The sequence below is a fragment of the Elephas maximus genome, chromosome 11 (assembly GCF_024166365.1).
Source record: "Elephas maximus indicus isolate mEleMax1 chromosome 11, mEleMax1 primary haplotype, whole genome shotgun sequence".
NCBI lineage: Eukaryota > Metazoa > Chordata > Mammalia > Proboscidea > Elephantidae > Elephas > Elephas maximus.
Window position 1 is genome coordinate 27,690,029 of NC_064829.1, and position 12,092 is coordinate 27,702,120.

The window sequence follows — 12,092 nt, forward strand, 5'->3', positions numbered from 1 at the left end:
GTATACACCAAAATAGAGAAAATATAATGAGCCATATACTTCAACATTTATTAACATTTTGCCACATTATATGAAGATTTTGTCACGTGCTTCATATATTCCTTTTTTCTTGTTTTTCTCAGGTGCTTTTAAAGCACATACCAGACCTCGTTCTTCAGTGTGCATTTCTAAAATACGTTAACATTTTCTGATTTAACAGTATACCTTTTAATTTTGTGATTGGCCAAACTTACACTTTTTAATATGCAAGGGTTTTAAGTGGTCGGTGTCTTTTTGTGAATTTTTCTCATGTAAATATTTTATAGTGTCATTTAAATATAATTCAGTAAATTTTATGGAGACTTTTCTCTCTTTTCAAAACTTTAAACTTTTCTTCTCCCTATGAAAGTTAACTATTTCACAATTTAAAATGTAGATCAGTTAGAAACCATACATTTTGCAAATCTTCACAGATTATGTTGTAATTTTACTGTTCACACAAGCCATATTTTAAATGGACCACTTTGGTTCTAGTTTATTTGTCCATTGACTTTGCCATTGATGTTTAATGCTGGCCGGGAGAGTATAGTTACAGTGGCATTTGAAGCGCCGTCACTGTTAGAAGAACTTTTGTTGCCACACATTTGTATGTTTGTTTTTAAATTTGCTAGACAGTTTGAAGATCAGATCTGTAATTGTAAGGTATAGATGTCTTGTTTCTTATGGGCTCACGTGGCCTTCTAGCTTTATTAGAGATTAGTTGCAGCACCACAGCACAGTGATTCCTTAATTGGTTGTCAGCTATGTCACAAATAATTCGTTTTAGATATTAAAGTAGCAAGTGTTTCTTGTGTGCAGAATAAGTTTGAGTCAGATTTCCTTTATAGTGAATCAAGCAGATTTATATTTTATTATACTTATATTTTTCTTCTTTTAATTATTTTTATTTTTTTTAGACAGTGTCATAAAAAAAAATTTTTTTTTTTTTTTTTTTGGAAAAGTAGTTCTACAATGCTTGTTCATGAAAAACAACATCCCCTATCTCTCCAAGCCCATTTTCCCCATCTTCACAGGCAACTATTTTTAGCTGATTTTTATTCTTATTTACCTCCACATCTTCCAATAACATACCTCTGTTGTTATTTCTGGGTGTTTTAGGAGTTATCTTTTGATACGTGCACACACCCTTGCACTCTTCCTGAGCTTCTTAATATGATTATATTGTAATTTTGTTTAGATTAGAATTAGCTGTGCATGTTATTATGTAAATGGTGTTCATATTGGAGCTGTGGAGTTTAGATTGTGTTTTCCTACACAATTTTTTGTTTTCCTTGGGGTTCATTATTGTCCTTTTTAAAAATTTGAGATGTAATTTACACACAGTGAGATAACATGGATCACTTTTTGACAGATGCATGTACTAACATAATCTGCACCTCTATCAATATGTAGAACCTTTCCTTAAAAAAATCCCCCAAAATTCACTCATGTTCTTTCCCAGTCAGTCCCCTTGACAGAATTAAAATTTGCTTTTGTTCTTACAACTTTTTCCTCATGCCACTCTCTAATTGTGTAAATCTCTCAGCTCATCTCTCAGGACATCATTTCATCTTCTGGGAGACATTTCTATCAGTTCCTTCTGAGGTGCTCCAGCCTGGACAAGTCGCCCTCTTCACTTAAAGCCCATCATCCTGAGGAGTCCGTTCACGTTGCTTCTCTGTTGGACTTCTTTATTTTCTGTACCCCATTTCTGTGTTTACTCTCTGGTGAAGCACAGGCTTTAGTGGCTTTTAGATAAAGGGTGTGAGAAATAAGTCTTTTACCTTTATGTCTGATTTTTTTTTTTTTTTTAACCTCACACTTAAATTTTGAATGGGAATTGAATTATAGGTTGGGAATCATTTTTCTTTGGAATAGTCCATTGTCTTCTAATACCCAAAATTGCTGTTGAGAAGACCTAAACCATTCAGATTTCTGATCCTACATGTGAGCTGTATTTTTTCTCTCAGCCTGAGGATCTCTTTTTTTTTTTTTTTTGCCAGTATTCTGAACTTGCACGGTGATGTGCCCTGATCTGTTTTTATCCTTTAATGTTTTAGCCTTTTTATTTTGTCTAATTCTGTAATTTTACTGTTAATCTTTTGGATTTCTGAATGCTGTCTCTGTATGGATTCTTGAAGCTTATTAATTTTTCCACTATGTTCTTGAATAATCTTTTTGATTTCTTCAACTGCTTTATCAGTGTGTTCCTTGGCTTTTTCTGTAGATTGCCTTATTTCATTTCTGAGGTCATCCCTGATGTCTTGAAGCATTCTGTAAATTTGTTTTTTATATTCTGCATCTGGCAATTCCAGGATTGTGTCTTCATTTTGGAAAGATTTTGATTCTTTAGTTTGGGGAGTTGTACAAGCAATCATGGTCTGCTTCTTTATGTGGTTTGATATTGACTGCTGTCTCTGAGCCATCTCTAAGATATTGTAGTGATTTATTTTATATTTGCTCACTGAGTCTTATCTTGTTTTGTTTTCTTTCAGTATATGTAGATGGGCTACTAGAGTGCACTGTCTTGATTGTTGTAGCCCTTGAATCACTTACGTGCTGTTACCAGCTGGTTTGGGCTGTTACCAGATATATAAGCCTAAGAGTCCATTCACTATTCTTGAGTAGAATCTGATTTTGGGTCATTAAGTGTGTGGTGCAGACTGTCACCTATCCACCTAGAGAACTAGTGGTGATAGTTGTGTGCACCGGATTCTAGTAGCAGCAGGGGTTCACACTCCAGGGGGGGGCAGGATGCTGACAGGCATCCCCCAAGTGCTAGTGAGGTAGTTGTGTCTCTATTCCTAAAGTACTTTGGTGGGTGGGCTCTGCAGCTGTACCTTAGGCCCCCAATGCCAGTACCTCTACAGATTGGTAGGTGTCACCCTCCTTAGACCCCTAAGGCAAGAGGCTAGGTGGTCTGGGGGGAGCTTCAGCCCTCAGTTCCCTGTTGTGTGTCAGTGAGGGCTCTGTTGAATACACCGGAGATATCAGACCTGGGAAACTTGTCTTTCCAGTAATCCTCTAAAACAATTACAGACAGATCCCTATCAGAATTGCCTTTGCATTATAATAGCCACCTTGTTCCCTGTAGGGATGAAAGCCCAAGACTGTGGATCACATATGCTTGGCTGGAGCTGGTTCTGTATTTTTAGTCCAATTAGGGAAGGATTTTTGGTCCCTGGGTTTTTTGTAGCTGCTTCTCTCGGGCCAGGAGAATGGGTTAGGAAAAGACCAAAAAAAAAAAAAGAAAAACTGCGAGGCAGTTCACTCTCTGGCTCAGGAAATTCCAATGTTAATGAAGCCACCTGGGAAGGGGAGGGGAGGGATCAAATAAATAGGAGAGAGTAGCACCCTGGAATATAGACAAAGTTACTTATCTTGTTTGGTGATGACTGTTTTATCTGAGATTCCCGAGGGGTGTGTAACCTGTGTGCGTTGACTGGGTCGAGATTGCCCCCGAGGGTCAGGCCTGCGTCCAGTGCTTGTGCAGTCTCAGAAGCTGTGGTCAGTTCCTCCGCTCTCAGTCCAAAGCCCAGCACCAAGGTTCCCCGGCTGGGATGCCGCACTCCAGGCTCCAAAACCAGTCGCTGCCTCCCGGTGACTTCTCCTCCTGTCACCCGCTTCGCTGCCTGCGTGCACTGGCTGGACTTCTTCCGAGGTCACTTCTGGGGGCTAGGGCTGCGTCCCATGTTTGCGCCGTCTCAGGATGCCGTGCTCAGCTCCCCTGCGCCCAGTCCAAAGCCCGGCACTAAGGTTTCCTGACTGGGACGCTGGCTCCAGGCTCCAAGAGCAGTCGTTGCTTCCCCGTAGTTGTTCGTTCTCAGTCTCTGTCACTCAGGTCAACTCTTTAGATCTGTGTTTGATGGTCAGGGTTCGTAGATTGTCATGTATGTGATCGATTCACTTGTTTTTCCGAGTCTTTGTTGCAAGAGGGATCCAAGGTGGCTTCTACCTAGTCAGCCATCTTGGTCCCGCCCCGCCTTTTTATTTTGGAATCATGTCTTTCATATCTGGAAATTTTCCTTATTATTATTTTTGTGCTTTAGGTGAACGTTCACAGAGCAAATTAGTTTCCTATTCAATAATTTATACACAGTTTGTTCTGTGACATTGTTTGCAATCCCTGCAATGTGTCAGCACTCTCCCATTTCCACCTGGAGTTCCCTGTTTCCATTCATCCAGTTTTACTGCCCCATCGTGCCTTCTCATCTTTGCTTTTGGGTAAATGTTGCCCTTTTGGTCTCATGTGGTTGATTGGTGTAAGGAGCACTTTTCTCACAGGTGTTATTTTTTATTTTATAGGGCTGTCCGTTGTGTAGCTGACAGGTGATCTCTGGGAGTGGCTTCAGATGCAAGTTAGAAGGATGACTAAGGGCCATAGTCTTGGAGTTTCTCCAGTTTCTATCAGACTAATAAATCTGGTTTTTTTTATGAGTTTGCATTGTGTTCAGGACCCTCTGTTGTGATCCCAGTCAGAGCAGTTGGTAGTGGTAGCTGGGCGCCATCTAGTTCTTCTGGTCTCAGGCTAATGGAGGCTATGGTTCATGTGGGCCATTGATCCTTTGGACTAATTGCTCCCTTCAGGCTTTGGTTTTCTTCTCTTTCCTTTGTTTGAGATGGGAAAAGACCAGTAGCTGTATCTCAGATGGCCACTTGCAAGTGCTTAAGACCCTAGGTGATACTCACCAAAGTAGAATGTGGAACATTGATTTTATGTGCTATGTTATGCCAGTTGACCTAGAGGCCCCCCAAGACTATGGTCCCCAGCTCTCAAGCCCAGTAACTCAGTCCTGTGAAGTGTTTATATGTCCAAGCAATTTCCCTGACTGGGCTGCCTGTGTTCTCCTTTGTATATATGACTATACATGCAGCACATACAAATATGTATGTAGAAATATCTACAACTTACTCTTTATATGCACGTGTGTGTACTCCCATATGCCCTCCCATACCTATCCAGCATACATATCTGCCTGTGTATCTACTTGTAAATTTTTGTTAATACTGTTGTTGCCTGATTATATATGTTGTAGTATTTACCTTTGTTGCCTTTTATTCCTGCATGCCTCTCAGTGTCTTTCTTTGCCTTGGTCATGTTGTGCTGACTTACCCATATTGTGTATTGTCTTTACCGCCCCAAAGTTAACATGTCCACTCTCTACCCACCCAGTGCCGCCGAGTCGATTCTGACTCATAGTGACCCTATAGGACAGAGTCGAACTGCCCCATAGAGTTTCCAAGGAGCTCCTAGTGGATTTGAACTGCCAACCCTTTGGTTAGCAGCCGTAGCACTTAACCACTATGCCACCAGGGTTTCCATGTCTACTATCTAATTGGTGGTTTTCCCTCCCTTCCCCTACCATCCCTGGCAGTCATCAAAGAATGTTACTTTCTGTGTGTAAATGTATTTTTATTTTTACTTTTTTAAAAATAGTGGTCTCATACAATATTTGTCCTTCTGTGATTGACTTATTTTACTCAGCATAATGTCCTGCAGATTCATCCATGTTGTGAGATATTTCACAGATTCATCATTATTCTTTATCACTGTGTAGTATTCCTTTGTGTGTATGTACCACAGTTCTTTTAATCCATTCGTCCGTTGATGAGCATGTAGGTTGTTTCCATCATTTTGCTATTGTGTATGATGGTGCAGTGAACATGGGTGTGCCTATGTCTATCCTTGTCACAGCCCTATTCCTCTAGGAAATATACCCAGGAGTGGGATTACTAGATCATATGTTATTTCTGTTTCTAGCTGGTTGGAATGTGAAAGTTGGAAACAAGGAAGAAGGATCACTAGTTGGAAAATATGGCCTTGATGATAGAAATGAGGCCGGAGATAGCAGGGTAGTATTTTGCAAGACTAATGACTTCTTCATTGCAAATTCCTTTATTCACCAACATATGTGGTGACCATACAGGTGTACCTATATAGATGGAATACACAGGAATCCAATGGACTGTATCTGTGGAAAGAGACGATGGAAAAGCGCAATGTCATCAGTCAGAATGAGGCCAAGGGCTCACTGTGGAACAGACCATCAGTTGCCCCTATGCAAGTTCAAGTTGAAGCAGAAGAAAACCAAAACAATTCGGTGAGAGCCAAAGTATGACCTTGAGTGTATTCTAACTGGAGGAGCCTGATGGCACAGTGGTTAAGAGCTATGGTGACCTACGGTTGCTAACCAAAAGGTTGGCAGTTTGAATCCACTAGCCGCTCCATGGAAATCCTATGGGGCAGTTCTTCTCTGTCCTATAGGGTCACTATGAGTTGGAATCAGCTCAACAGCAATGGGTTTGGTTTGGTATATTCCCCCTGAATTTAGAGACCATCTCAAGAATAGATTGGATCATTAAACAGTAATGACCGAAGGCCCCGAAGACCAGATGAGTTGTAGAATAACATCAAGGACATCATACATGAAGAAAGCAAAAGGTCGTTAAAAAGGAAAGAAAGAAAAGACTAAAATGGATGTCAGAAGGGACTCTGAAATGCTCTTGAACATAGAGTACTTGAAGCAAAAAGAAATGATGAAGTAAAAGAGCTAGACAGAAGATTTCAAAGAGTGGCTCGAGAAGACAAAGTAAAGTATTATAATGAAATGTGTAAAGACCTAGAGTTAGAAAACCCAAAGGGAAGAACACGATTGGCATTTCTCAAGCTGAAAGAACTGAAGAGAAAATTCAAGCCTTGAGTTGCAATCGTGAACAATTCTATGTGGAAAATGTTAAATGATGAGGGAATCATCAAAAGAAGGTGAAAGGAATACACAGAGCCACTGTACCAAAAAGGATTGGCTGAGACGTTCATCCGTTTCAGGAGGTAGCATATGATCAAGAGCTGATGGTATTGAAGGAAGAAGTCCAAACTGTCTGAAGGCATTGGTGAAAAACAAGTCTCCAGGAATTGATGGAATACAAATTGAGATGTTTCAACAAATGGATGTAGCGCTGGAAGTGCTCACTTGTCTATGCCAAGAAATTTGGGAGACAGCTACCTGACCAACTGACTGGAAGAGATCTGTATTAATGCCCAGCCCAAAAAAAGGTGATCCAACTGAATGCAGAAATTATCAAACAGCATCATTAATATCACATGGAAGTAAAATTTTGCTGAAGGTCACTCAAAAACTGTTGCAGCAATACATTGACAGGAAACTGCCAGAAATACAAGTTAGATTCGGAAGCAGATGTGCAATGAGGGATATCATTGCTAATATCAAATGGATGTTGGCTAAAAGCAGAGAATACCAGAAAGATGTTTACATGTGCTTTATTGATTATGCAGAGACATTTGACTGTGCAGATCATAACAAATTATGCATAACATTACAAAGAATGGGAATTCCCGAACACTTAATTGTGCATATGAGGAACCTATACATAGACCAAGAGGCAGATGGAACAGAACAAGGGGATTCTGTGTGGTCTAAAGTCAAGAAGGATGTGCGTCAGGGTTGTATCCTTTCACAATACTAATTTAGTCTGTATGTTAAGCAGATAATCCTAGAAGCTGGACTATATGAAGAATGCGACATCAGGATTAGAGAAAGACTCATTAACCTGTAATATGCAGATGACACATTCGTACTTGCTGGAAGTGAAGAGGGCTTAAAACGCTTATTGATGAGAATCAAAGATTATAGCCGTCAGTAGGGATTAGACCTTAACATAAAGAAAAGAAAAATCTTCGCAACTGGACCACTAAGCAACATGATGATAAACAGAAGAAAGATTGAAGTTGTCAAGAAGCTCATTTTACTTGGATCCACAATCAACGCCCATGGAAGCAGCAGTGAGGAAATCAAACGATGTATTGCATTGGGCAAATCTGCTGCAAAAGACCTCTTTAAAGTGTTAAAAAGCAAAGATGTCACTTTAAAGGACCAAGGTGTGGCTGACCCAAGCTGTGGTGTTTCCAGTTGCCTCTCATATGCATGTGAAAACTGGACAGTGAATAAAGAGGACCGAAGAAGAATGGATGTCTTTGAATTACACTGTTGGCAAAGAATACTGAATATACCATGGGCTGCCAGAGGAATGAACAAACCTGTCTTGGAAGAAGTATAGCCAGAATGCTTATTAGGAGCAAGGGTGGCCATACTTTTCTCACATATTTTGGACATGTTATCAGGAGGGACCAGTCCCAGAAGAAGGATATCATGCTTGGTAAAGTAGAGGGTCAGCAAAAAAGAGGAAGACCCTCAATAAGATGGATTGACACAGTTGCTGCAACAGTGGGCTCAAGCATAACATCAGTTATGAGGATGGCGTAGGATCAGGCAGTGTTTTGTTCTGTTTTACATAGGGGTCGCTATGAGTCAGAACCGACTTGATGGCACCTAACAACATCAGCAGCAGTGGCTAATGATCGCGAGCATCTCTTCATGTGTTTGTTAGCCTCCTGAATGTCTTCTTTGATGAAGTGTCTGATCATATCTTGGCCCTTTTTTTTTTTAAAAATAATAATATTTATTGTGCTTTAAGTGAAAGTTTACAAATCAAGTCAGTCTGTCACATATAAGCTTATATACACCTTACTACATACTCCCATTTACTCTCCCCCTAATGAGTCAGCCCGCTCCCTCCTTTAGTCTCCTTTCGTTTTGCCAGTTTCTAACTCTCCCATCTCCCCTCCAGACAGGAGATGCCAACACAGTCTCAAGTGTCCACCTGATACAAGTAGCTCACTCTTCATCAGCATCTCTCTCCAACCCATTGTCCAGTCCCTTCCATGTCTGATAAGTTGTCTTTGGGAATGGTTCCTGTCCTGGGCCAGCAGAAGGTTTGGGGACCATGACCGCCAGGATTCTTCTGGTCTCAGTCAGACCATTAAGTCTGGTCTTTTTATGAGAATTTGGGGTCTGCATCCCACTATTCTCCTGCTCCCTCAGGGGTTCTCTGTCGTGCTCCCTGTCAGGGCAGTCATCGGTTGTGGCCGGGCACCATCTAGTTCTTCTGGTCTCAGGATGATGTAAATCTCTAGTTCATATGACTCTTTCTGCTCTCTTGGGCTCATAGTTATCTTGTGACCTTGGTGTTCTTCATTCTCCTTTGATCTAGGTGGGTTGAGACCAGTTGATGCATCTTAGATAGCCGCTTGTTAGCATTTAAGACCCCAGACGCCACACTTCAAAGTGGGATGCAGAATGTTTTCATAATAGAATTTATTTTGCCAATTGACTTAGAAGTCCCTTTAAGCCATACTTCCCAAACCCTTTGCCCATTTTTAATTGGATTATTTGTCTTTTTGTTGTTGAGGTGTTGAAGTTTTCCATAACTTTTAGAGATTAGACCCTTGTCAGATATGTCGTAGTCAAAAATTTTTCCTAGTCTGTATGTTTTGTTTTTACTCTTTTGGTGAAGTCTTTTGATGAGCATAAATGTTTAATTTTTAGGAGGTCTCTGTTTACCTTCTGCTATTTATGCATTTTTAGTTATGTTTGGTATTCTTTTTATGCCATATATTAGGGCCCCTAGCATTGTCTCTATTTTTCCCCCATGATCTTTACAGGACTTGTTGACTGACTTTGCATTATGGCGATTGGGAGTGCAGAGCTGCTGGGGGTCTTCAAATGCCATCACGTTGGGGTCTGTTCTTTGTTGCTATTTAGTTGTTTGGGGGAAGAAACCTCTGTTTGCCTATCCAGGGACTAGATGCACAGCAGGTAACATTCTATCCTTGAGCTTGAGGAGTGGGCCTGAAGTGAGCCCCTCTCATGTGCCCTCTGATGTGCTTTGGGACTTGAGTTTTGTAGGCTTTGGGCTTGTCTGTTTTCCCTGTCCTCTTTAGGCTTTGGCTTCTTCTTGCCTGTTAAATCAGTTAACATGTCTCTTCCACCTTTCTTTCAAAAATGTGTTGCTTTTTCTTGTTTTCTGATGTTAGCTCTCCCTTCCTCTTTGTCTTTATAGCTTTTTACCTTTTAAATTATTTTACTACCATTTTAGTGTGGTCTCGGGGTGGCGGAGGGAGGGATAGGGTATAAACCTGTGGTTAAGCTGCCATCTTTAATCATCTGTTATGGTTTTATGGGTGGGAGTGAAAAGGGTAGAGTTAAGGAATTTCATTAAAACCAAAAAACCAAACACTGCCGTTGAGTTGATTCTGACTCATAGCAACCCTGTAGGACAGAGAGAACTGCCCCACGGGGTTTCCAGGCAGCCCCTGGTGAATTTGAACTGCTGACGTTTTGGTTGGCAGCCGAACTCTTAACCACTGTGCCACCAGGGTTTCCATGAATTGCATTAAGCCCTGCTATATTCATGGGTAAGTCATGGATGTGCACACCTTAAAGTGAAGGAAAGGTTGGAAATTACTCCTTTGTAGTTAGTAGTTAGTTATATATAGCCTCCCCGTTAACTTATTCATGTATCCTTCATGGTCGTTGCCAATAGTGGTGTTCGGTATTGTTGAATTGAATTTATTTGTACTGTAGTGTAGTGGCTAGGGAAACCCTGGTGGCGTAGTGGTTAAGTGCTATAGCTGCTAACCAAAAGGTCGGCAGTTCAAATCTGCCAGGCGTTCCTTGGAAACTCTATGGGGCAGTTCTGCTCTGTCCTATAGGGTCACTATGGGTTGGAATCGACTTGACGGTAATGGGGTGTTTTTTTTTTTTTTTTACGGTGGCCGGTATCTTTCTAAAAGTTTTCCGTTCAGTCCAGTGGTTTGTTCTTTGAAATAATGGACTCTGAGATTCAATAATACAAATAGAAGGAAATACACAAAACTAACTTAATTTCTCTCCCATCCTACGTCCCTCCTTCCATCTTTCCTTCCCTTCTTTCAACTTTGCAGATTGCCTAAACAGTTCTTCAGTAGCTATTTGAACAATGGGACTTTAACCTCTTTTAAAAAGCCTGCTTCTGTTGTCTAGAGACAAGAATTTCCAGTAATCTGTACTAGGATATATGGAGCACCAACCTAAATTATTCTCACAGAATCATACAGTGTGCTGCACTTAAGTCTACACTATATGTATATTGGCGCTTTCTGATTTGTGATATGTTCATCCTGTCTTTTTTTGTTCAGGTAAATGGGCAATGTGCTGGCCACACAGCTATGCAAGCTGCTAGTCAGAATGGACATGTTGACATTTTGAAGTTACTTTTGAAGCAAAATGTGGATGTAGAAGCAGAGGTAATTACACTAAGATCGAATATTATTTTTGAGTTAAAATTAATGACCTAGAAATGCATGCTTTTATTTTGTGAGATGAATAGTTTTCATTCTTGAAGTTTAATATTTGCCTAAGACCTTACTGATTTTTGGTTGAAAATTCAAATTTGACAGTAAGTAACTTGAAGCATTTTTTGTTTTCCTGTGCTGAGCATTTTTTGTTTTCCTGTGCTGAGTATTTTTTGTTTTCCTGTGCTGAGTATTTTCCTAGGCACAACTCTAGGTGTAGGTAAGAGATGAGTTTCCTGCTCTATCGTAGGACCCCCATGCTCTTGGGAGCCCAGTTGACTTTACCCCATTAAGATTCTTGGGGGAATCTTAGGGGGGAGGCTGAGGGAAGGGGAAGCATAGAACCCCTGGGTCAATGTCTTTTCTGAGCTCTGTGACACTCAGAGGACTTTATAGTTTTGTTTTTTTTCTCATGAGGGAATCAGTGGGTTTCTTGACCTTAATGTGGATCTTTGAAGAATGCATGGTTATCACTATATGCATGTTATAATTTAGGTTATATTCTTATAAAAGGGGAATAAGTATTTCTTCTTCTTATTGGAGTTTCAGTTATGAATATTTATGTGGTATGAAGATGGCTTGCTTTGTCTTAGTTAACTAAATCTTCATTATCAAAAATATGTTAAAATCATATTTGTTTTAGTCTGCCACAAAACTAGGAGTAAGTCAAGTTCTATCAAATTAAGACTAGGCAGGATTTTTCAGTTTTATCTAAAAAGCACTCCCATCTGAGGGAGAGTAATAAGGACTTGAATTTCTGAGGGCAAAGTTTGTGGACCAGCCTGTTCTTAATTTTAAAGAAACATGTTTTGAAAAGAGGTGTCTTCTCTGATTGTTTATTACTTTTGCTTTTTTCTCTAACCTATTGCTGTCGAGTCGTTTC

General features: G+C 40.3%; 1 protein-coding gene across 2 annotated transcripts in view; it reads left to right on the top strand.

The window, feature by feature from the left end:
* MIB1 (MIB E3 ubiquitin protein ligase 1) overlaps positions 1 to 12,092 on the top strand; it is a 155,300-nt gene that overhangs the window by 71,843 nt on the left and 71,365 nt on the right. For both annotated transcript variants that reach the window (XM_049901937.1, XM_049901936.1), the window contains exon 10: positions 11,054 to 11,161. In XM_049901937.1, the coding sequence (XP_049757894.1) occupies positions 11,054 to 11,161 (108 nt within the window). The remainder of the gene's footprint in view (positions 1 to 11,053; positions 11,162 to 12,092) is intronic.